The sequence below is a fragment of the Brachionichthys hirsutus genome, unplaced genomic scaffold, assembly GCF_040956055.1.
Source record: "Brachionichthys hirsutus isolate HB-005 unplaced genomic scaffold, CSIRO-AGI_Bhir_v1 contig_790, whole genome shotgun sequence".
NCBI classification, from domain to species: domain Eukaryota; kingdom Metazoa; phylum Chordata; class Actinopteri; order Lophiiformes; family Brachionichthyidae; genus Brachionichthys; species Brachionichthys hirsutus.
In genome coordinates this window covers 399,934-425,733 of record NW_027180324.1, presented here as the reverse complement: position 1 = coordinate 425,733, position 25,800 = coordinate 399,934, and the positions used below count along the sequence as shown (strand labels likewise).

Below are 25,800 nucleotides of genomic sequence, written 5' to 3'. Positions count from 1 at the left end.
TGACATATGTATAATGTATATACTGTACTAAACATGTTAATATGTGTATTCAACACTTATTTAAAGCACTATGGTAAGTCCATATTGTTTTCATATTTAATAATTAAGAATGCTTTAATGATTATAAAGTGAATAATATATTTTTTTTAAATGTCTTTTAATGGTGCTTGTAATATTTGTTTTATAACTACAACTCTGAAATCTGAGGAGACGGTTGCTGAATCTGGAATAAAAGTATTTGGCTATTTTCAAGATATTTGTATAACCATTAGTTGAGAAGCAGCATTATTCCTCTGTGATTGATCTTATAAAATAAGAAGATACATTTTACTTGACATATTAAACAATGTTACTAAACAATTTCTAACATGCTTTTTATTTATGTCATACAATGTTCTGTGTACCAATAAAACAGCTCTACAGTAGTGTGTAATAAAAGGAGAAAAAGGAATTTTCATGTATTATGTAGAATCTGCATAATACATGAAGATTGACCCTCAGAGACAATGTAGATACATGTTTACATTCTCTCGTCTGTTTTTTCACATGATGTGCTTAAAAAAAAAATAATAATAATAATAATGATTTAAGAATTTTCCCTGTTTGGTGATCATTTTTTCGAAAAACATTTGTAACGAACACTTTTGAGCTGTGTCACTGAATATTACACGTAACATAAAATGTTTTATTGTGATATACTGTAATGCAGAATATCAGCACAAAGCTTTTGGAGAACATAATCAAGCACCTGATCAGAATTTGAGTATGGACTTGACATCTCGTCTCGGTGGTTTAGGGGGCTTGATAATGGACAGGACCTCTTTGGCGTAATGGCTGTGCTGCAGACCAGCCTCGCGCAGGGCTTGCTCAAAACGTACTCTCGGATCAGACACAATCTGGGAAACAGATGATAAAAAAACCCACAGAAAATAATGCATTTCCAGATGTTTGATACGATATCACACCCAATGTGTAATGACTACTAGATTGTATTGACTAGAACACATTTAGTACTTGAAAGAACATGAGTCATTTGTCCTGAGAGAAGGTACACACTGCCCAAGTTACACAATAGCCACACTTTAACCTGTTGTCTGCTGTGATGACAAAACTACATACAGATAGAGACTACAGTACACTGACTGACTGGGTGGCCTTGACTTAGTACAAATTGTAGTACAAAGTACAAAGTCTGGCTTAGTTGCGAACAAGCAGCTGACATTTAACTAGCCAATCAGATTGCATAATGTTAGGGCCCCTGAGTCCGCTCTAGTCGAGTCAAAACAAAACATGACCCAAGTGGTGATTCTCAAAGAACAGAAGTGATGGGATGGTGGCTGTTATCATGTCTCACCTGGGTGTCTGTGTATGTGTTAATACTGTAGAGCGGTCTCTGGAGCTCAGGCGCCTTTATATCTAAGTGTCGACTCCTCCAAGCCTCTGTATCTGCCATCGCTCTCTCTGGGTCCGCCTCTGCCACCACCCCAATCTAAAATAAATACGGTACACAAATAAACCCAATGTGTTATGATAACATATTGTTGTAATTTTACTTAGTGCCATAAGGTGGCGGTGATGCCTAAACACAGATAAGGATGAGTGGCACTCTTTCTTTGAGGGTCATTCCATCAGACAGAGAGAATCAAGTGGCTGATGAGCGTAGTACATAACAATCCACCTGGTTTCTGAGAACTTCAAGGTGATTCTGTTTCTCTTCGTCTTCTCTCTGTCGCTCAAGCTCCCGTGCCGTCCTTTCCTCCCTCCGCTGCTGCAGCACATCGGCTCGAAACTGCACCCTACAGGGAGCACAGAGCGAGTGGATATCTGCCACTGCCATGGGCAACATTACCGATCACTTCTGACACAGCAGGCCTCCAGGGTGTGGAGGACTTTAAGGGGCTGCCAGTGCACAGCTCTCCGCTGATCATCTGTTTCTGTATCTTTCTCAGTGCCTCATGAGTCAACACCATTATCTGCTATTAATGCCAGTCTTCATGCGAGTCTGTAGCTAAATTCTATAAGCAAATGACAGCTAACAGTCCAGCACTACACTACAGTCTTTTTAAGAGTATTAAAATAACAGCTGAGAAGCACTGACCCTACAACTGCAATACTAGAGGTCAGAAAAAAAAGATGCTCAGATACTGAGAAGTTGACGAAATACAGATCTTGACAGTTTATCTTGTTGTAGTTATTGTTAAAATCCTCTCCTCTCTCCTTTGGCGTTTTATAGAATCATCATTGTCTGCGTACTGAACACTGGTGCTACTGGTTAGTGGGGTTACAGGTAAACGTCACCCTCAGAGACAATGTTTTATATCATTGGTTCAGCGGGCAACAGGATATTCCCTCAGTTTAGTACTGAACATCTATAAAGTAGAATGAAAAAGAACGGTCTGGAATGTCCTTTCTATAAGTTTGAAAACTCAAGGTCCCACAGTGCAACACTCACCTCTGTTTATCAAGCCTTGCTTGTTCTTCCATAATGCTCCTCAAATTTGCAAGTCTCTCTTGGTCCCTCTGTTCCACCACTTCCATCCTCTTTTTCTTGTCCAAATAAAACTGTCTAACCTGAGGGAAAACAGCAGTTTGCAAAGCAAAACAAGAAAAACAAATCGACTCCACTAATGTGACTCCTACAGAAGCCTTAAAATCATCATGTCCTATTGATTGTGACAAAGCAGGAATCAGATAAGTGTAAATAAAGAGGATGAGATGATATTTCAATGTCTGGATGCTAAATTAGCCTAAATACGCTCATTAATCAAAGTGATTCGGGTCTCCTATGCTCTTTCAGCAGAGCCCGGAGTAGAGAGTTAATTAAACACTCAGACAGCTACAGGAGTTGTTTCTCTCCGCATATTATTATTCTTGAGTCATCCATACACTCGTTTGCACAGAGAAGAAGGTTGCAGCATGAGCCACTCATTAATTGCTGCGTCCTTGTCCATGAGATCCAGGTGAGCCAATTCAGCACTAACTTGTTTTTCTTTCAAAATATGATTTTCTCTTTTCAAGTAGTCTAGCTCTATGATAATTAAGAACATTCATTTCAGAGTAAATAGCATGTATCTTTGTGTGCACATCATAGAAAGTACCCTACTTCCTCTGTAAAGCATATTTATGAAGATCTCTTATATCATGTAATATAATGGTTTCAACTTGGTTTGATCATAACAAATTATCCCTGGTAAAATCTTACAAAACATTAAAGTCAATGATTCCCCTTACAAAAGCACATTAGTATGCATCAGCGGGATCTTAAGCAAATGCTGAAGGAAGAAAGTGACACACTGAGATGGGTGTGTTGAGGATGTGTTTACTTTTTCTTTCTGCTCTGCTCTGACGACCTGCCCCTTCGCCTGCTCCCTCTTTAGCCTCGCCTCTTCCTCCTCTTGTTTTCTAGCAGATATAGCTGCCTCAAGCTTTGCCACCTCCCCCTGCTGGGCCTGCCACTGCTGCAGCTGCAAACACACAAAGAAACACAAAGCATGTCACTGGCCATCAATGACTCAAAGACTGTTGTGCGGATCCCACATTCCTGTTACCAGAGCTGTCAAATGGCCTTTCACACTGTGTTAGATGACCAATCGAAGCTGTTTGATCCTCATTGCAGGAGGATATTCTGGTAAAGACCATTCTGGACAGCAACTCAGTTCAGCTTCAGACATTACATAAGTTCCAGGCTCAGTAAATATTGTTTCAACATAAAGTGCCATCCAGCTTTAAATTTGTTCAGGTTTTGTAAGGGAGCTCTAAAATGTCAGCTTTTATGAACAAAGAAAAGCAACTTGATCATTGCAGATTATTTTCATTATCCAAAGGAGTCTAAAGGGGCATTATTAAAGCAGAAGCGCATGAATCCAATATAAACCAGTTTAGAAAAAATGGTAATGATCAGAATCGTAGGTGGATGTCATGAGAGAAATTGAGAAATATACCTTTTCCATAATTGTGTTCATATGTATGCAGAAAAATCAGTCTAGACTCTCTCAGCTAGGTGTCTGGACAAAAGAAAGACATTCAAAACATTTCACCACACACACACACACGCTGTGGAGTGAGTGACAGGTTTGTTATGCAGCAGCCTCTCTGCGGTCTACCGGGTATTAAAGTGTTGCGTTCCAACAGGGCAGACAGATTCACAGGTCTATACGGGGAAATCTTAAAAAATCCCTGAACGAATTAACTGAAAATTAACATGGTCTCACTCACATTAGCACCAGCAGCATCATCGAGTCAATCATACTCGCCTGCCTGGGCGGGAAAATGCAGCAGCTGTGTGTTTGAGGGGAAGTAGTCCAGCAACTAATCCAGTTGTTTTCTCTTATGAGGCTGGAAAATAAACTGGCCTCTTATTTATTTTCCTGAAACTGGGTTAAATGAGCACTTTTGATGACCAGGGGCACAATCCTACGAGTGACTAAGTAACCGTGCAAACAGCATTGTGCTGCTCATGGCGTTACATATGCCGCCCCCCCCCCCCCCCCTCCCACACACACACACACACACACACACACACACACATACACAGCTTTTAATACATTTTGATATTCAGTCCATTTGGCCAAGAGATTCCCAGAATGAACATCTACAACTCTGGGTGGAATCCAGGGATGTTGGCTCTTTCACTGGAACAGTCTATTTTAGGGCGTACGCTACAGCATAGCGCTAGCATTTATTATTGTCATTACTATTACATGTTGAACGACCTCACCGGAAAAATTCCTAGTCTGTGAACCGTCATTGGCAAAAGCAATAAAATGATTCTGATTTGGATTCCGAACTAAATTAAAGAAGGCTAGGTTTTAAAAAAGAAAAACAAGAACCCATAACTGAAACATCCATCAAGCTCTAAGCTGGCCCAGATAAGGAAACCTGCATGCATGAACCTTGGTAATGTGAGAGATGAGATGCGTGAACAAATTGATGGATAAGCCTGTGAAGCATATTGTATATATATTGTATAGGCTCAACATTCGGTTGTAGCGGTCACATAAATTCAATACACAACTTAATATATAGCTTCGTGGTTTAGATCCACTGTGGCTAAATTTGTTAATGTTTTTTTTGTTTTGTTCAGACAGATATAAAAAGGCCTTTAAAGGAGCGCAAAGAAAATAAACTGGTAATTATGTACAGTCTGCAGTAATTTGTCATTGGAATCTCATTTTATGCGAATTCAAAGGCAAATGGGGCCTCATCCTTTCTTTATGGCTCCACAAAAATGACTGCAGAGATGTCAGAATAACAAAAGAATGATAGGCTTTTTATCTGTACACTGCAGCCTATTCAAAGCCTTTGTTAATACAACAGTACAGTTATGGTGATGTATTTGTCACGGGGCGTTTCAGAAGCCTTCAATTCTTTTATCGCTAGTCATTTCATGACAAACTTTCAGTACATAAAAGATGAAATGGATTAGAAGTCATGCAAAGCTGAAAATCTTCCCCGAGAATCTTTGCTGTGAATTAGAGCATTAAACTAAAGAGAATGTGAGGTGCATGCATATGAACAGCATTAATGATACATGAGGTTTACTGAATCATTAAATGGATAATAACTGACGTTCATCTGCCGATAATACAAATTACACTGTACAATTATCTTCATATTTCTACGGGGAGCAGAAAATCTTGAGATGAATAACAACCATATAACTTTGTGGAAGAAAAATGTAAATCTGAGCAATCAGCACCTCAGAGAGTTAACATCTGACACAGATCTCTACTAGCAAGCGGATGAAGACATGTAGCTCTTGTCACTAACGCTGATTGACAGACAACCTGCTGACAATCCTTCCTCGTTGGGTGAGGCCAGCGTTAGCTAGGTGCAGGGGTCAGGTCATGCCGCCCAAATGTACATCTTGCCCAACCCATCAAAAATGAACACATGTTTGTGTATTTGTTCAGCCAATGGAAAAACAGTATAGGAAATGCCAGTACCAGTCCAGGATTCTGATTGCATGGGCCTCTGACATCCCTCCTCCAGAGTCATCATTTTTCTTCTTCAATCACTCATTCTTTTTATGTGTTAGATTCATGATGTTCACTCTGATGTTAACTTCTCTGGCCTGTATGGACGGTGATTTGGTGACCCCTCAGTTCAGGTATGTCTATTCAAAAGTTCTACTTTCTAAGAGAGCTAACCAAAAAGCACAATATCAGTGATGTATATTCTGTTATTTCAAACATGTGGTACACTTATGCAGGACTTCTTCACCCATGTCACAGATTCAAGTCATGGTGCAAACAGTATGATGACAGAAAATAGCCCACAGCTGTGATCTGGTAACAGTTGTCATCCTCATGACAAAACAAAGAAACAAAAAACGGAAAGAAATTAAGAGGATAGATCAGGCATGGGCAAACCCAGGCCCGGGGGCCATATGCGGCCCGTTGGTCTTTTTAATCCGGCCCACCAAACTTGTCCAAATTATATTACATTAAATAAATTTGTATTATAATTAAACCTCATTCATTTGACCTTTTCCCTGTAATGCTACCTGTAAAAGGCCAAATCCTTTAATGCAATAGCTTTCATGTGTCATTTATATTAGCTCACACAAACACTCCATCCATGTGTTCTTGGTCCGGCACCTCTGTCAAATTTTAGAACCTATTGTGGCCCGCGAGTCAAAAAGTTTGCCCACCCCTGGGATAGATGCAATGTTCAATGAGTGATTTTCTATCACCTCCTTTTCAGCCGTTATGAGCATGAAATTTAATATGATGAGGTAAATCAGTCAAAAGATATAATCTGGGAGCCTGAAAAGAAATTCACAGGGTGGATGCAATATTCAAGAGTGATTTTAAGTCAGATTTGGCATCCATCTCCTTTTCAACATTCATCAGAGTTCGAAATATGAAATCTGATGTGATGACAGCGATTTAATCATCATCAGATACATACGTTTTGTACAAACATCAATTTAGTGATGTCCCTCAGTCTGTACACTCTTTTTCAGAGGTATTACTTGGAGGCACCTGACAGACATAACAATCGTCTGACAGATTTAATTCACGGTGCGAATCACACAGCAGTCACCACTGAAACAACGTATTTGTTTTGTAAATACTGACTATGGAGAGTGTTTTTCCACTCTATTAGTATTTCTGATCCACTTCTCTAACCTCTGAGTTACCTGTCATCCAGTCTGATGTCGCTGCCTGGAACCAGCCCGGGTGTTAGGAGAATTCACTCCACATCTGGGCATCATTCAATCGGTAATAGTGCTGTTTATAATGAAAATGATTATAAACAGCATTGTTACTGGGAGTCATTCACCCTTCTGGAGAGATTCAAATCAGAAATGAGCTTTTTAAATGAAAAATTCCTACAGAATTATGAAAATTCTTGCTTGAATATTGTGTCGTGTGTCATGTCAACTTGCTCATCTATTTTGCACGTGATCGTGTCGCAACAATCCGTCATCCCTTCAGGCTTTATTTACTCATGTAAAATGCAATCGTTCATCAAAGATGCGTCAGAGTGAGATACAAGTAGGAGGTAAAACAAAAGCAAGCACATAATAAAAGGCAGAAATGAACATTAACCTCAAAAACAATGTCATCTAATCACAGCAGCTGGGAAGACTGCAGAACAAACAGCCAGTAATTTTAGAAGAACAGCCTGTTTTTCAATGATAAATTGCAAGCATAAAATGTTAACTAATCGCCTTAATCAATTTGATTTTACCTTTTACAATACACTTCTACAGTTAATACAGCTAATGCTGTACATCACATGTAGAGCGCCTCTAGAGGTTGAACAACTGCCCTATGATCAGCAATGTAGAATGATAGTTCTGTTCTTTCCTGCTGAGGGGTACAGATCACCCTGGATTTCTTTCCTCCACACATCCCACATGGCCGTGCTCCCTGAGATGGGTTAAGCACCAGGCTAGCACTGGCGAGCATAAAATAAACTTCATCCACTCTGCTCTTCTTCATCGACTCATGCAGGAGACAGAGGGAGAGCTGGACCTGCGGAGTGCAATCTACACACACACACACACGGCGCGATGATGGCAATAATCTCAGGACATAATAAAAAATATTTTGATTCATGGAGGCTTTATTTTACACTTCTCCCTCAACTTCTTGTCACACCAAGACAAACATCTTACAGATCTGAACGAATACACTATGATCCGCAAATAATCTCAGGATGGAATAAAAATGCTTTGAATCCAACCATCCAGGGAGGGCCCCCCCGGACCCTAAATAAGATGCCCGAGCCACCTCACCTGGCTGCTCTCAGAGGGATTTCTTCCAGACGTTTCAGTAAGTGATTACAGACCTACACAAACCACGAAGGATTAACTGGATGGTTTATTTAGCTGTTTTTGGGTTGATAAGGACCCAAAATCACCATAATAGTGTAGAAACATGGGACCTTTAACAATTTATGTATTAAAGTAACTCAGAATAGTAGCTAACTCCTCCCAACCAAGTTCACAACTATTGCGGTTTGTACCCTCTGGGATAAAAGTATCTGCATATTTAGAGATGACTTAGAGTAAACTGTTTTTAAAAAACAAATGGATCCTGACATTGACAATGAGTCGTATACATTTTGACACTAGTGGCCTGCACTGACATTGTGCAAGTCATTCATTACAGCACATCTCCAGAGGGGTGAATGACTCCCAGTAGAGGCAGGAGAGTGGGTTAGAGGGGGAGACTGCACTCACTGCAGAGAACAAAGCGTTAAAGATTCAAATGCAAACAGAGGAGAATCAATCTTGTCTCGCTGCTGTGTGTCTGTGCTGTGATGATAAAGGCTGTGGAAAGACTGATTGGATGCAAACAGGCATCCATCTGAGTCTCCACACAAACACAAATATGTGCACATCCAATGCAAAAACAAAACAGAAGTCAAGGAGCAAAAATGACCGTATGATGTTGTTTTTCTTATTGCTTCAGAGAGCCATGAAAATGAAACTTAAAAATGTGTTTTCCTTAGGCAGAGGTGAGTTAATGTTCTACAGCAGGTTTGCTCATACTCAAAGTTAAAGGCGGTGTTGCTTCCACTAATACATTAAAACTGAGCTTTCAGCATGAATATTAGTTCACTTGAAAAAATGTCAATATCTTCTGATGTCCTTCTATATAACACAAAATGTATTAATGCCATAATTACTACAGCTGCATCTTAGGTTGCTCCATTCGACAGGACTGATCCGTTAAAGTTGAATCGATAGAACTGACACGTGGTTGCTACTACGGGAAATAGTGGCAGCAAGTCAAAATGTCACTGACAGGTTAGAATGACCAAAAGTAATACTGATGGCGAAACAAGTTGGCTATGTTACCATTTGGCTAGTGAAAACTCATTTATTGCTACCTAAAATTCTATTATGACTAGTTTGTTAAATTTGACTGGTTTTATATATCATTTTCACTTAACATTGCCTGTGAGTCACATTTTACTACAAATCTATGAAAGGATGCTGCATTTTGTTGACAGCAAACATGTTGAATTGTATTCACAACTCATTTAACATTAAGCAGTGATGATTATTTCCTGAGTAAAAAGCATCAGATCCATTTGTGCCAGCGTCATTTTCCTTCATTAGCATACAGACAGGAGACTAGTATCTGATTACTAGCAGTCACTTGAGATTCCTGTGGAGGTGCATGTTAATGCCAGGTGGAAACAGCTTCTTTGGGACAATGACTATATTGGATTATTTTACGTCTGGCTCTCTGGTCTTTATAGAAATGTGAAATGTGTTTAACAGAGTAATATTTGATAAATGTGAAAGTAAATGTGAAAATTCTTTGTCACAAATATCTAGGTAGTGCTGCGGTCCTAAAGTATAAATGAGGACATAGGCTGGTGTACCTGTAGAGAAGTATTAGATGTCAACATGAGGCTACACCTGTGGACATTTAGGGTTAACTTGAATGGGATTAATTAATTAATGAAAGAGAACTGAGAACAAGCCAACTCTACAGGCTCCCAGGAAGCAAATCTTGTTCCAGCAAAGCCACAATGTAAAAAAAAACCCAGCATGATGCCCCCTCTTCAGCAATATGTCAAAACTAAACTAAATCATGAGAACCCAGACAGACCTTGTGTCCGTGCATCAGAGTGTCTTATTATGCAATCAGCTGTAAGACATTGTAAATTACATTTACACACTGGAAGGCGATGCAAACTACAACATATGGATTATGTTCACATGAGCAACTTGCTTGTTCTGTGAATGTGAACTAGCACCCCTCAGCGACAGAAACATTATGTTTGTAAGACTATCGTTATTAGCTTGTTTGCTTTCACAGCTTGTCCCAAGTGGCAGCTAAAGCGAGAAACGCTGTCAGGCAGCCTGGCGTAGTATGCAGCCTCGTCAGCAGAGATACTGTACACGAGAAGGAAGTCAGGTACCGCTGCCAGTCTTTTCCCTCTGGTGTCTTTCACAACAACTCCCACATCCACACGTGTAAATGTTCGAATAGAAAATGGCACAAGGAATTATAGACTACAATTGTGTCCACTCCAATGGGAGAAGTGAGTGAGAGTATTTACAAGAAAACACACAGCTTGTTCTTGAATGAAGATTGAATCTCCCAGGGATTGAACATACAGTTAATAATAATATATTAGGTGCAGAACTATTGTATAATTGCTAACATAAAAAGGATTTTGTCATAAAGACAGAAATGTGACACCTCCTGGCATGAGGGTCCAGCAGACACCAACCTTCTCCTTGAGATGAGAGCAGATGTCCTGCTGGTGCTGGCGGCCTCTGTGGAACTCCAGCTCCTCCTGGTGAGCATGTCTTGCCTCCTGCAAGGTGGCCAGAGCTCTGACCATCAGCTCTTCCTGGTCCCTCCGTCGCTGCTCGGTCAGAGCTCTCAGCTGGGCCTGGGTGAAGCGCTGCCAGTCCCACAAACGTTCATGCTCTATCTGAAGAATAGCATGCATGGAGAAAGCACTGTTTGGACCTGTGGTAGGACTGAATTCTATTCTTAGAAGCAATGAATGAAAATCCCATAAATATGAAGGACATAGTGTGCAGTTCAGAGCAGTGAAGCCCAAACAGCTATTATACGGTGTTGCATCAGAATCAGAATCAGAAGGTGTTTATTGCCATTGTCAATGAGGGTTCACAGACTAGGATTTTTTCTCGCTGAAGTCGTGCAACATGTAACAGTAATGACTGAGATACAAAAAACATAAGTACAGAACACATCACAAAACAGCAGCATCAGGAGTGGATACACAGATGTATATTAGCAGCATTAAAACTAGCGTAATCACGCAGGGCAAAGAGAACAGTGCAAGTTACCGGTTATGAAATGTTCAAGAGTCCGGGACAGAATAATTAATTTTTTAAGTGTTGGAAGGGAAGGCTGTTACTGCATTATATATAATAAAACCCCTGTTTGCGATCAACAAATACACCAATTTGATTTGTTAGCTGTAATAATGACAGCAAGACCATAGGGAAAATTCTCTGTCTGATCTTGCGCCTCTGGAGTACAAGATGTTCTCTCTGCCTCCATCTCTCACGGCTCTGAAATGTCCAGAAGGAAAACAGTTCCTTTCTATGAGAGGGATGCCTATAGCCATTCATCATTGTGTCAACGCTCTCAGAGGCTGCATCACTTGGCTGCTTCACTGGAACAGAGGGAACGGTATTCATTTATGGGCTAATAGCGGCTAACTGACGGTGGGATGGCATTAGACGGCTGACTGGTTTTATTGAGAATGAGTGAGCTGACAGACTTGCCAACAGAACAGAAGCACCAGAGGCATTCAAGCTAATCCGGTTTATTAATGCACAACTTCAGAACTTGAAGAAGATCCACCTTCACTTTCTTTTGCTCTTTCCTTCTTTCCTTCCTTCCTTGTGTTGTGAGACATGAGTGAGCATGACTAGTGTGTCCGTGTGCAGGTGTTTGCACTTGTCCTGCAGTGTGTACTCGCAGACAGGGATGCACTTTATTCAGCATATTACATTGCAAATACTAACACTATACAGTACAATCATCCACCGGACTGCCTCTGCAATTTATGATAGAGTCTGCATTCTAATGTCCTGTTCAGGATACAGGGCCACGGATTTGACAATATAATGGAGATAAAAATAAAATAAAACCAACTTCTCAACCCTCTCTAAACAGCAACGTCATAATTGACAATAGAAGCTCCATCCAGCAGAGGGGGATGTCCACTCTGAACAAACCAGGTTTATTCTTATTCTTAATTAATTTTTTTAAGTGTTGGAAGGGAAGGCTGTTACTGCATTATATATAATAAAACCCCTATGACTGAGGATTCACGCTTTGCAGATGACATTCTAGTCTGGCCCATTTAGATTTAAATGGGCCAGACTAGAAGTATTTCTGAGGATGTTTATGTGTTCATCTAAATGTACCATTAATGGGTGTGGAATTTGTGTTTTAAATGCTTTGTAATATTAACTGTGATGTGTTGGTTCCAGGGACTGCTATTGTGTATTTGCTTGACATAAATGATGTATTTTATAGAAAGAGGTGGACTTGAAAAGTTCTAGTGAACTTAAACCTGCTCCTTTTTGAGCATAAGTGTCATGTTTTTAAATTCAATTCATTGCTCACTTAAAAAAATAATAATAATAAAATAAAGAAGCAAACAAACAAACATCCAAGGGTGGTAAAGCTTGGAGGTTGGATTAATTTTAAGCTTGCAAAAAGAACACAAAACACTTCTACACGGTATAAAGTCCCACAGACAGTGATAAACTGCTGACATAAATGAGATGATGAAGAAATGGGAGCATATGAAGGACTGTAAATGAGACTACCGCACCTCTCCCCCTCAGCTTTCCTTTCCTTGGTGTACCACTGAAATGACCTCACCTGAGCAATATTTTTAAAATCATCATGGAAAAACACAAAATATGTTCTGTTAAATTATTCTTCTGACCTCAATCTAAATAAGGAAAGTTGAAAATGTGGATAATGACAGAAGTTGAAGACAGTTTCGGAGTTAACTGTTAAATTATGCCGTGCAATCCATTTAACAGCAGTAACCCATCATACCTGTAGTTATGAAAGCTATTCAGAAAAGAGAGCCTTTGTATCTTGCATTGGAATTTATAGAAGAAAATGATGCAATCATCCTGAAATGATTGCATGTAGATGGAAGTGACTGGTGAGCAAAATAATAATGTTCCAACAGGAAAAGATTTTGAAGCTCTGAGGTATAAAAACAACACATGCAATGCTAGGGGCTATGCTGTTTACCATATAGAAATTAATCTGTAATTAAAGGGACTACTGGAGCATTTTTAGTTGACCTTAATGTGTTCAGGACCAATTGGAATTATTTTCCATGCAAAGTATTCAAGTGAAATATCTGGCACAAGTAGAGCTGCAAAATAGACATGATTCCTTTTTACTCGCTTTATTCCTAATGGAACAAAAACGTCTAATGAAATAGCTCACTACAAGAATCATTTGACAAACATTCTAGCTATCAATAAATATCATGCTTATTTACTTCATTTAGATTTTAGATATATAAAAAGGCCTGTGTAATCCCAAGAATTTATATACTAGTATCAGAGAAACATTTATGCTCCTAATCGATGTGGTTGACATTAATAGTCTAATTAAAAAGCCATTTTACCGGTAATTCTTACAAATGGCTGAATTAGATGGCTCAGCATGGCATTGACTGTGAGTCTGTTTCTGAATAGTGGGAAGAAACTGATCTATTCCCCAATTTCCCCCCCTATACCTCAGGTTGAATGATCACAGCTCTAAACGCAGCTGGAACAGACACGAGGACAGGTCTTTGGGTGTGGGTGAGGAAGGAGCGTAGGACTGGCGGTTGTCATGGTGATGTTAGGCAGTGGCATGAGTAAGGTGTCCACATATGACGACATAACACATCCTGCAGTGTGCTGAGCAGGTCATTGCCCATGAGAATATGTGGGCCTGTTTGCTTGGTTCAGCCAACTGAGCTACCGTACATTGATCAGGAAGCTGGGAACTCACACCCAGACTGGGAGACAGATGCAATTTTAAAAGGAGGTGTGTTTGTTGAGGCACATCAGTATATAGAATGTGCAAGAATGTGTCCATTTGGGACATGTATACAGTATATTGTGCATTAAAAATAGAAAGAAATAAAAAGAAAGATCAGTGAGCAGTATCACGGTTGAGCAGGACAACTCAACTCGTTTGATCAGTGGTCTGCAAATGAGACTGAGACTGCATGAGACTGTATGAGACATCTGCTACAATAGTAGCTTACCACCACCAATTATCTATAAGGCATCTTTGAGTGTCTCTAAAAGCGCTACATAAAACTATTCATTATTATTAGTAGTAAAATTAAATATTTTTGATGGACTCCTTTCTGGATCCAATCCGGATGAAATTCGGTGGTAAGATAGATGTACCCACCCAATATGAATAAGGTTCCATAAGCATCGATCAATAATCAGCCGAGATATTGAGGAACACATTTTGAAGCTCTATTGACTGCAATGTTAATGGAAATTTCAAAGTGATCCAGAATCCAGGATCTCTTCTGAAGCATCACCAAAATGTAATCATCTGTTCCTGGTGACATTCCCAACATTTCCCAAAATATTTCATCCAGATCTGTCCAGAACGTTTTGAGTTATCTTGCTAACGGATGGATGGACAGACAAACGTCAGCGATTATAATATTAATAATAATATTAATAATTATTATTATTAATGTTAATATAATAATTATCGATATTACTATTATATTATTCTTGTCAGTTTAAGAAATTATTGTCAACAATTTTCCTGGGAATAGATGGTTGTTTAAAGATGTTTAGATAAAAACATATTAGACACACATCTTTATTCCAAGCAGCCTGTTTATGAATGTTAGGATTCATGTCTTGAGTGGATATCTAGTAGAACATTATCAGTATGTCAATAAAGGTGTGGACATTGTATGTTTTTCATGTTCCAGGCAAAGCCAAGTCTACGTGTTTGATTTCAGACATTGTCTCTATGTTTCTTCTTGATTTGATCAACTTTGTAAAAAATCTTTTTTTTCTATATATTTTGCTGAAGTACTGACCAGCTCTTGTCTTTTCCTTTCAGGGAACAGTCTCTGTAGCATATCCATGCAGAGCGCTCTGTAGTTTGGTATGTCATGAGTGTACTGAGAAAAAGTAAACTGGAAGCATTGATGGTCTTCTGCACACCATCCACAGAACCTGAGACACATGATTAAAGACACATAAATAAAAAGAACTCGACACTAGATTCACCTTTCACTCGTTTTCATTCCATTTCAATTCCAGAGTGTGCATGTGGTAATGAAAAATTATATATTGCTCAAGGAAGGCAATTGTACTACATATGGTCACTATCAGAATCAGAAACAGAATACAAAATGCACTTGTATCAAAAGCAATTTCCCTTTGGGATCAATCAAGCATGCTAATTCTGATTCTGATCGTGACCATATGGAAATAAAATCAAGTAATAACAGTATCTTTGAAGCATTAATATATTCAACTTTCCAGTGAAAACAACTTGCCAGGAGAAAAGCATTTGTATCTCTATATGCTCTGATGTCATCTTGTTACAATAGAGGCCTGGAAATTAACACGTTAATTTTTCTAATCACGACTGAGGAAGATAAAAGGAATACAGGTACACCTATTAAAGTGAAACTGCAAAGCTGTTTCTATTGTGAAAAATCACTAGAGCTTATTATTTAATCATCATGTAAGCACCAACAGTTATGAAAGGAACACAATAGAAGTTTAGCTCTCCTCAGCCCAACCTGTCAATCTTTTGCAGTTGTTCTTGGAGCCTCTGCAGCCTGCTCTGGTGTCCCTCTGACAGGGAGTGGAACGCCTGGATCAGCGAGTCCTTCAGCGCAGGGTAAGGGCAGTCTGAATGCCAAACCTCCTCTGGAATGTGCACTTTGTTCAAAATAGCGTCTGGAGTACTCGAGAAATAGTTCTGGAGATGAGAGTTTAATATCTTGGAGATGAAAAGTATAATATGAAATGGAAAACATTGATGAAATATTATATATAGTTTCTACCCATTGAACTTTTGCATATTTTGTTATGTGACGACTGCAAACAAATACATTTTAATGGGATGTTTTTGTGAACTACCAAAACAAAGTGGCACACAATTTTGACGTGCAAACATTTCTTTACAAATAAAATTTACACAAATTCAACCCCTTTGAGACAATACTTTGTGTGTGGAACTGCCTGTTACTGCAATTACAGCTGCTAGATACTAACATTTATGCACATTCTTCTTTACAAAACAGCTCAAGCTCAGTCAAATTGGAGAGTCTTTATGAATGGCAGTTTTCAAATCTTGCCACAGATTCTCGATTGGATTTAGGTCTGGACTTTGACTGGGCCAATAATATGTTTTGTTTTAAACCCTTCCATTATAACCCTGGCTTAATATTTAGGGTCCTTGTCCTGCTGGAAGGTGAACCTCCCCACAGTCTCAAGTCTATTTCTGACTCAAACAAGTTTTCTTTCAAGATTGCCCTGCATTTGGCTCCATCCACCTTCCCATCAACTCTGACCATCTTTCCTGTCCCCGTTGAAGAGAAGCACCCCCAGAGCATGATGCTGTTACCATCACGTTTGACAGTGGGGATGGTGTCCTCCGAGTGATGTGCATTGTTACAGTTTTTCACCGCACATTGCATTTTGCATTTAGGCCAAAAGGTTCAATTTTGGTGTCATCTCACAGAACACCTGCTTCCTCAAAAATTAAGTCATGTATAATGTTCTTTGTACACTGTAGGAATTTGAGTGTGAAACTTACATCTAAGCCAAGGCCAGTGATCTCCTCCTCCAATGCAAGATGCTCTCTGTGAAGTTGAGTATTTATGCCATCTTGCCCGTCTTTCACGTAGTTTATCTGGTCATTTGAATTGGAAAAAAAACCTGTGTAATTAATACAGGCTTAAGAAGTAAACACAACCATTATTCCCCCATTTTATTCAGGGAAATCAAACTGGTGTTCATGAATTGACCTAATTGTTCAGGGCTATTGAGGTGCTGGTAATGTCTTGACTTACCTTTTTAATATCAATGATGTTTTAAGAGAGAAACATTCAGATGAAAATCATAGCAACACACCGGGGGCTGTAGGAACACACACTTTCTGATTCAGAAGCATTTATTTATTACAATTACAAAATCAGTAACTGTCTATTAACTAACTGTCCAAAATACTACATATCAGAAAGAGGAAAACAGTTGGTCATAAATTGAAACATTTATCAAATAATTAGGTATATTTGTCTGTTTCAGAGAAAGAACAGTTGAATTAAAACAAGAGAGAAAGGGGGAGTCACATTCAAGACATTCAACAGCTTGTTTCAAAAGATGTTGAAGACAAAAAAGCAAAGACTTTATGAACAATTGGTTGTGAACTATTTAAACTTCTTCAGTTTTCTTTTTGGGTGGCATGTACTCACTCCTCCATCAATCCCTGGAATACTTTCCTTTAGTCTCACTTCGAGACTCGCCTTGTTGTCACAGAGTGATCACATGCCCACTCGCACACATTCTGTACAGGACTTGACTGCAGACTATAACCGTGGATTGATGCTTGACAGCTGTGCTTTTCCATAGTCAGTTTGCACGCTGTTAACTGTTGAGTCCTTCAGTTTCAACACAAGCAACTACCGTATTTTCACAACCATTAGACGCACGTAAAAGTCTTAAAATGTGTCTAAAATATGTTTTTCATGTGTATTTCTGAAGTAATAATGTCTGAAGGTACATTTGCTACGGTAATCTAGCTCCTAATCTCTTAGCTCTTAGCTCATGCACAGCTCTTTAATACAGCAAACACAGATTAAGGGAAAGGTTAATCACTCCAAAAATTAATGATGCACAGTGCATGAAATTAATGATTAGGGAGAAATGTAATTTGATTATTTTACATTATGGAAAGAATCAGTGTCGTTCAGCTTTAATATGAATCTTCAATCCAATGATGGCTTAAACTACAATATGAGGTATCAAAACACACAATATTCAACAGACAGTAAAATGCTGTGGCCTAAATTTCAGACCAAATCATACCCTTTGGTTCCCTTTTGCTAAAGTATTTCTTGTTCTACTGTCTATTTCTTCATTTTCTCTTTAGCATTAAGACAGATGAGTGTGTGATTACTAAACAGCAACTGAAAAGGAGTCATATCTGAATTTGTTGAGAAACATGGAGTAAACTAACGGGGTAGACGAAAATTCTGGAAAAATGAAAAAGAAAAAATTGGGTGTGAAGGGGGTATCAAAAGTAGAAGGGGTCATGGGAAAGAAACAAGCACACAGAGAAGATACAACTGCTGTTAGATGGTTCGTTTCAAGTGTGATCTGTCTTTAAGGACCCCTGCTTATGCCTTAATCTTGTCATTTATCCCTAGAGCTTGCAAAACATTTCTCGCAATCAAAGGCAGCAGTGACGACCTGCGGCCTGTGGATAATAACAAACAGGACGTTTATGAACAGTGATTAAAACGCTGTGTGAACAAGCAGATATGCAGGACAGGATGATTTGCTACCTGCAGAAAGTGAGCACAGCTAGTTGAAGTACATGAGCGTACTGACAAGATGAAGTACAACCAAATGGCTAATGATTCTCACATTTTTCAAACCAGGTGCAATAAAATTCTGTGTTTAATAACTTTCATGATAGATTTTGACCCACAATGTCAGCTGGGATAGGCTCCAGCATAAACCCATGACCCGGAAGGGGATAAGCAGCTGAGGACAAGATGATCAATGATCACTGATCTCGTCTTCAAGTGAATGAACGAATGAATGAATGATCCTCCCAGCAAGCTTGGGCAGACATGGGCAAACCCAGGCCCGGGGGCCATATGCGGCCCGTTGGTCTTTTTAATCCGGCCCGCCGAACTTGTCCAAATTATATCATTAAATATAATTGTATTATAATTAAACCTCATTCATTTGACCTTTTCCCTGTAATGCTACCTGTAAAAGGCCAAATCCTTTAATGCAATAGCTTTTATGTGTCATTTATATTAGCTCACACAAATACTCCATCCATCTGTTCTTGGTCCGGCCCCTCTGTCAAATTTTAGAACCTATTGTGGCCCGCGAGTCAAAAAGTTTGCCCACCCCTGGACTAGAGGATGCTCAAATCCAGCACGTCTATTTCATATGATAAAGGTACCTGTTGCATGATTTGTTCCCAGTTTGATCGATGAGCGGTGAGCTGCTTGCGTTGCCCTTCAGCCAGTCTGAAGCACAGGTCATCCTTGAGCTGATAAACCGGCACCACAGTAGCTATCCTGAATGCCTCCCGCTCCTTCTCCAGGATCAGCCCTGATCATCAAATCAGACATACTGCATGAGGACAGATTAAAACAGCACTCGCCAGCAGACACTGATGGACAGTCACTAATAATATGTTAAATCAATTAGCATTGTTTACCGTGATCACGTAATGAGAAGATGGCAGTGTCTGTTCTATCAGTTGGTCTGAGCTGCTCTATAAAATCAACGATGTCGTTGTCAGCTTTATCCCTGTTTCATGAAAGAAAGTGTCAAATACAACATTGCCCGAGTTAATTTAGCAAACAACCAACATTAGCAGAACACATCATTAGGTAAGTCATTAACGCAGATGCTTAATGCCGCTTTGTTCAAATGTTTGTGAAGAAAAAAGTAATGGAGGCAAACAAACTCAACATTAGCTACAAGTGGTGCCAAGGTCAGGTTAGCCACCATGACATTGTCAAAAACGTAACTTCTGGTTTTGCTAATTTATGGACTTTTTGGGATTTGTATTTCTCTGAACACTGACTGATAATCGATGTTTGCATTATCATTATTACATTATCATTATTCCAAACTTGCCCCTTTTTGCAATAAAGAATATCACTAAAATGTAAGCATGACTGTCAGAACTGCATATTGCTTTGACTCTCTAGAGTAATATGCAGTAATTTGAAATTATTGATTCATTGAATTAATGGATTAGAATCTACAAAGGTAACTAGGCGTCATAAACTAAAGTTAAACGGAATTCTTTGAATATAATACGAGCACCTCCTTCTGTAGATAAATGTATAGAGCTGCCTCTTTATGACTAAACTCATTACTGAAGCGCATGCTTATGTGCATCATTAACCTTGGGTGGCTCAGACACAGTCATTATGCAGCTGAACGAGCTGCCCCCCAGAGCTACCGCTGCCCTTCTCACTGCACTGAGGCTTTAGTTCTAGACTTCAGCCTCAGCATGCACACTGAGAGCTCCTCCATTCTGTATTCCCCCCTGTCCCCGCACTGCTCCATCCCTCTATGTCTCCCCATTTCTCTTCCTTCAATTCAATGTCATCACTCCAAGAAAATCATCTTATAGTTTTCTTTTGGGGGCTTACTTCTGCCTCGCCCCTCCCCTTTCCCCCCACACCCTAAGTTTTCCATGCAGGTTCCTGTCTGGGCTCAATGGGGCTTAAGTGGAACGGCTGAGTGGTGTTATAGCAGATTCAGAAAACTGCAGCAGATAATGACAGGGAGTAATAGTGGCTCTTACTCTGCCTTTTGCAGCCTTGGGCACTCTCTGCTCCACACCTGTCTGTGCTGCCGCAATATGGAGCTCTCCTTGGTTGCCTTGGCCGCACAGCAAATCTTTTGAACCTATGAGATGCACAGTAGGAATAAACAATTTTCCTGGAAATAGGATTAGCATAAAAATGTTGGACGGTTTATATTAAAATACATCAAATGTATTTGCTCATACAAATAATTAACTTCCTATGGGCAAAGTTGATTTTGGTGTGGTGTAACATGAATTATCTGGAGCTTTTAATAACATTGGAAAAGCACAACAAACAAAGTGGCCTTTTATTGTGACCAGCCGAAGGCACACCAGTGCAATAATCATGCTGTCTCATCAGTATCTTATTATCTTATGCCACACCTGTCAGGTGGATGGATTATCTCGGCAAAGGAGAAGTGCTCACTAACACAGATTTAAAGTAGAAAGACAATCAGAGATTGCAGACCCTCGCCTCCAAAAGACTATTGGATCTTGTGAGACAGTAAACAGGGCTTCCGGATCAGAGGGGCCAAACCTGCTCTAGCTTGCTGCTCCGGAATGTACTACAAGCAATCTTCTGGACTCTTTTTCCCATCATGCCATTCGTGTCCCTCCCTCTTAAAGTGGCAGTTTACAGCACAGGCACAATTCCAGATGTAAAAATAATTCTAGAATCTGGATCCAGATCCAGACCAACGCCATTCTCGGGGAGCACCGAGCCACGGACAGAACCTTGCTTGTGTAAAAATTTCAAGTTGATTGGGTTACTAGTTTTTGACTTATGCGCTCGGACAGACAAACAGACAAACAGACAAACAAACGGACCCAATTGCAATACCCTCGCTTCCGCTTCGGCGAGGGTAACAAGTTGGTGAACAAAATTTGAGCGAAATTAGGCCTTTTGTGTACATAGAAAAAGTCTTAGATCATTGATTTCAACTGACAAAAGATTGGAGCAAAAACCAAAGTATTTGTTCAGTGTATGTACATAAAAAAGAAAAGAAAAAAAGAATGCTTGAAATTGTTTCAATTGTGGGCCCTGAATCTATAATCTATGAAAGTTTGACTTTTTTAATGGAATTATGGAAATAAATACACTTTTCCATGATATAATAATACTTTTGAAAGGGTCTGTAGGTGTTCCTTTCCTCTCTGCACACAGAGGATATATTTTTGAGCATTAGTGTGTCTATGGCAGGCTTATAAACTGGGGTAAATCAACTGAAACGGTATCTCTGGTAAAACATGGAAGCAAAAAAACAAAAACAGAAGCAAATTAAAATAATTAAACAGAAACGCAAAGGACACGCATGAAGCATGTTATTAGGAGGGAGTGGTAGAAATCTTAATCTCCTCTCGTTCTTTTTCTCCTTTCATCACAAGGATCATGTCCTCCTTCACAGTGCAGTAATTCATTGTCTTCTATCTTTCTTTTCATACACAGGCCACTGGCTCAGTTAATTGTACAAAGGAAAGTCTCACATATCTAATACATGGGTACAACCCATTTAATATTAATAAGAAATCTAGAGGAGCTAGGTTGTTGATTCATGTCATGACTTCCGGTATCTATGTCTCAATTTGTTTGCTGTTGTTAGTGCAAAAGAGGAAATAATATATGTGCAGAAAATGTATCCTCGGGGGGTGACATTCATTTTGATAGCTATTGGTTCAGCAGCCCTCAGTCTGGCACTAGTGCTCTGAATAGAAAGCTCAAACTGATCATGCATCTTCCAGGTAACGTATAATCTAATGTGTGATATCACATTAGCTATGAAACAGCTGAACTGAAGATAAACATGTAGTATAAATGTCAAATAGACTATTCCATATACTCTATTAATGTCCTCCCTTATTTACATTTCACATTTACATATATTAATCTAACCCACTTTCATTGCATTTACAAAACACTTGTATCATTTTAGTGGGCACTACAAATTTACTTCATACAGATTTGGAGAAAATCTATGCCTTCTTTTGTCATGGTCATATTTTAGCAAAACATTTTTATGCATATTACACAGTAAAAAAAATACAAGCATATATAATTTTATTCGTATTTTATTTGCAGAACCTCATTCCAAAAAAGTTGGAATTCTGCATATGTTAACAAAACAGAATGCAGTAATTTGCTAAGCAGACTGTTTACAGACAACAAAGAAGGTAAATCCAGAAATATTGGATTTTCTTTACATTTACGCTTGTTACGAAACAGTGAAAATCATATCGGTACTTCACAATAAACACACTATAGTGACCAAATGTCACGTTCTTCTTCCATGTGTTCCACGATGATGAATGTTTGGGTTGGCAGAGTATCAAAACCAGAATTACTATGATTATTTACAAGTCCTACAATATTTCAAATAGACATTTTTAAAATATAAAGAGAAAATTTAGATTTTGGAGTAGAAAAAGAAGTCAAAATAATTTTGAATTGTGTCATCAGACCTTTGTATAAATTTTCACATCTATAAAACGTAAAGTAATAAACACACCGACACATAAATGCAATATTATAATACTTACCCTTCTTGACAGTAAGGATTGCAGTGTCTCGGTTCTGCACATTCAAATCATTTAATCTTTCTAATCTAACTGCAAGGGTTAATTTTTAATATGGGTTTAAATGGATTTGTTTATTCTGTTCTTGAAATGTTTTGTGCAGTAATTATCAAAATCTTATCAATAACCTCCTAAACATTTAGCTAATTCTGCCTGTCACTTCCTGAAGAGCAAAACTTATTCCATGCTTGGGGCAACTCATGGCCATTTTATTTTACTCTTTATCACATCACCACTGGGAGATGCTTAGAAATCCTGGCTTTCAGCAGGCCCACCGAATGTGACCATCGCCTGTCTTATCTTGGCTATGCAGAGAGCAGGGTCGGAAGGAGCCATGGGCAACCATAATGATACTAAAAAGCTTCTGCCTCAGTTTAGCAATTAAAACACCACAGGTCTAACAGTCTTATCTGCATTGCCCCTAGCATTAACTTCATGCTGTGCTCAGAGTCAGATGACTATGAAGCAAAATGAATATTCAGAAAGTGGCAATGCTTTGTGTGTGGTGGTGATATTATGTTGTTAGATAAACTATAATGGCTATGCAATGCCTTTCTTATATGGAAGGAAATCCCCTTACCGTGTGTGCAGTGTGTGGGGAGAAGAAAGAAAGGTAGATAAACAGAAATAATGGCTTTATTTACGACTGCTGGATACATGCCTTTGTATCTACTTTCAATTGAGTATGCAATGTCATAGTGTTTTTGTATTCTTATTCACTTGTTGTTGCATCACCACGTTGGTAATATATTTATTATGATATTGACACTGACAAAATAAATTACCTTTTGTCCAGTTCGACCAGACTCCAGGCGTTCGGCATCAAGAATAACTTGCAGGCTTTTAAATTCAACTGGTTTGCAATTTGAGTTACAAAGGCCATTTTTCATTTGCAGTGCCAGTTTTCCTGCATGGATGAAAGGAGAGGATATGGTAAAGGGTGAGATGCTGAAAGTCCCTTCACTTGTAATATCTAAAGCGTAACCCTCATGCTGACATCGGGAAAATACATAAATAGTGGTAAAGACAGAGGAACAGTTTTGTTTGAGTATTAATGGTTTACATGGATAATTTGGGCAGGAGGTGGGGCAGAGAGCAAATTGTCTGACAGATTTTGTTTTTGAGTATGGTAGTTCAGCTGTGACACAAGGAGGCAGGTGAACAAACACAAGCAATGCAACCTTTGAAAAGCATCTTTAAACTACGTGCACATTTCAATGCAGAGATTTCATTAAATTTCTGCCGCTACTTACCAGCATCCTCTGCTCTGTAGTTTGTATTGAATTTAAGGAGATCCCTTCCAATCATGATTTCAGATCTCTTTGTATGTGCCACACTGCCTGCAGATTAAAGACATAGCCTGTATTGTAGAATGTGAAGATCACAGAAGTATCGCTCAACTTGATAAAAGGCAAGATGTCACTGCAGCATCACTCACATTTTATGGTCTTTCAAACTAGAACCAAAGTATTGCAAAAACAAAACTCTGCAATCATGGCATTGCTTAAAAATCAGTAACATTTGGACAGGTTTTGGTGTTTGTCCATGCAAAAGCTACCTTTTTCACACACAAATAAAATAAATTGCACTGTGCACGTTTAACAAATCGCACACCGACTTCAATAATCAAGGAAATGACTGATCATCCAAAATAGAATACTTTCAGCTCCAATTTAGTTGAACAATAATGCAGAGCCACATAAAAACTTACAAAGTCAAGTGGGAGCAGTTGTTTTGGTCAGTGAGCTAAATTAGCTGGAATGCTACATTATACAAAGGTTTTTATCTACATGGAACACAAACGACGAGGTCTTTGAAGTCTGTCCCCTGAGTAAGGTGCACGTTAACCCGCTGAATTAGCCTACCTTGTGTAGTTTAGCGCCTCTGTCAGTGTACGCGCACACAAAAGCTGTAACCAAGGAAACGTCACCTCTTCTGTCATTGTTCAAAGAAGCGAACCTCCTTTGGAACGCCCCCTTAAGGCCATCGCAACCAATCACGAGTGCGAGCTGCTTCCCACATTTCCAGTGACGTCATGCACTCTCGTCTTGCCTCCGGTCGGCTGGTGGGAGCAGGAGCAGCGGAAGGGAAAGGATCCCTCCTCTCTTCGGTCGAAGCCCTTCGTGGAGGCATGGACTTAAGCGGCGGGACTTAACCGAAGAACTTACGCGCTCCAATGCAGGTTCGAGTCGCAGCTCAGCCGCGCAACAGCAGTCCTCCAAGGTATTTAAATGTTTACCTCCTTTATTAACTGCAGAGTAATCCGAGAGAAAGGAGGGGAATGAAAGCATCTTTGCGCGAGAATCGAACTGAGAAAGTCGTGAGTTCATCCCGGAGACAAGTTGCTCGGTCGTTTCTCTGTGCGGGACTGAAGACGAACTTCTTGTCTTTCCGGCGGGGGACAGTCTAACACTGATCTTGTTCTTGTGACCGGTTCGCCTTTGAGAGACCTTAACGCGACCCCCCCCCCCCCCCCCCCCCAACTACCCGGCGGGATGAAAACATTCAGAAATGGTCTGATGGTTCTCTTCCGGCCACCTGGCTGACATTTCCTCTGATTATTGCTTTATTGCCTTTTGAAGCGAGTTTCCGAGCGGAGGGAAAGGCAGGTGAGATTAGAGGGTGGGAATGTGTGGAATGCGAGGTCGCCGAGGGGCGGAGCTAAGCTTACCTTTAC

The 25,800-nt window shown here is 39.5% G+C and overlaps 1 protein-coding gene across 1 annotated transcript; it reads right to left on the bottom strand.

Annotated features, from left to right (window-relative positions):
* Window positions 1-391: 391 nt before the first annotated feature.
* Window positions 392-24,431, bottom strand: LOC137912765 (coiled-coil domain-containing protein 148-like). The gene is made up of 14 exons (XM_068756903.1): window positions 24,377-24,431; window positions 23,909-24,030; window positions 20,550-20,653; window positions 19,446-19,537; window positions 19,185-19,336; window positions 16,800-16,895; window positions 15,778-15,959; window positions 15,064-15,202; window positions 10,708-10,914; window positions 3,324-3,464; window positions 2,453-2,571; window positions 1,679-1,796; window positions 1,355-1,489; window positions 392-896 (listed from the first exon to the last, which is right to left on the bottom strand). The coding sequence occupies exons 1-14, from the start codon at window positions 24,429-24,431 to the stop codon at window positions 753-755; spliced, it is 1,806 nt and encodes a 601-aa protein (XP_068613004.1). The 3' UTR covers window positions 392-752.
* Between the last annotated feature and the right edge of the window lie 1,369 nt (window positions 24,432-25,800).

Bases quoted from the DNA above. Each gene is read 5' to 3' on its own strand.
- LOC137912765 (XM_068756903.1), bottom strand. From the start codon at position 24,431: ATGATTGGAAGGGATCTCCTTAAATTCAATACAAACTACAGAGCAGAG. The intron at 3,465-10,707 runs GTTGGTGTCTGC...GTGTGTTTGCAG, and splicing joins GCTCTCATCTCAAGGAGAAG to CTGCAGCAGTGGCAGGCCCA. The intron at 1,490-1,678 runs GTGGATTGTTAT...TATTTATTTTAG, and splicing joins TTGAAGTTCTCAGAAACCAG to ATTGGGGTGGTGGCAGAGGC.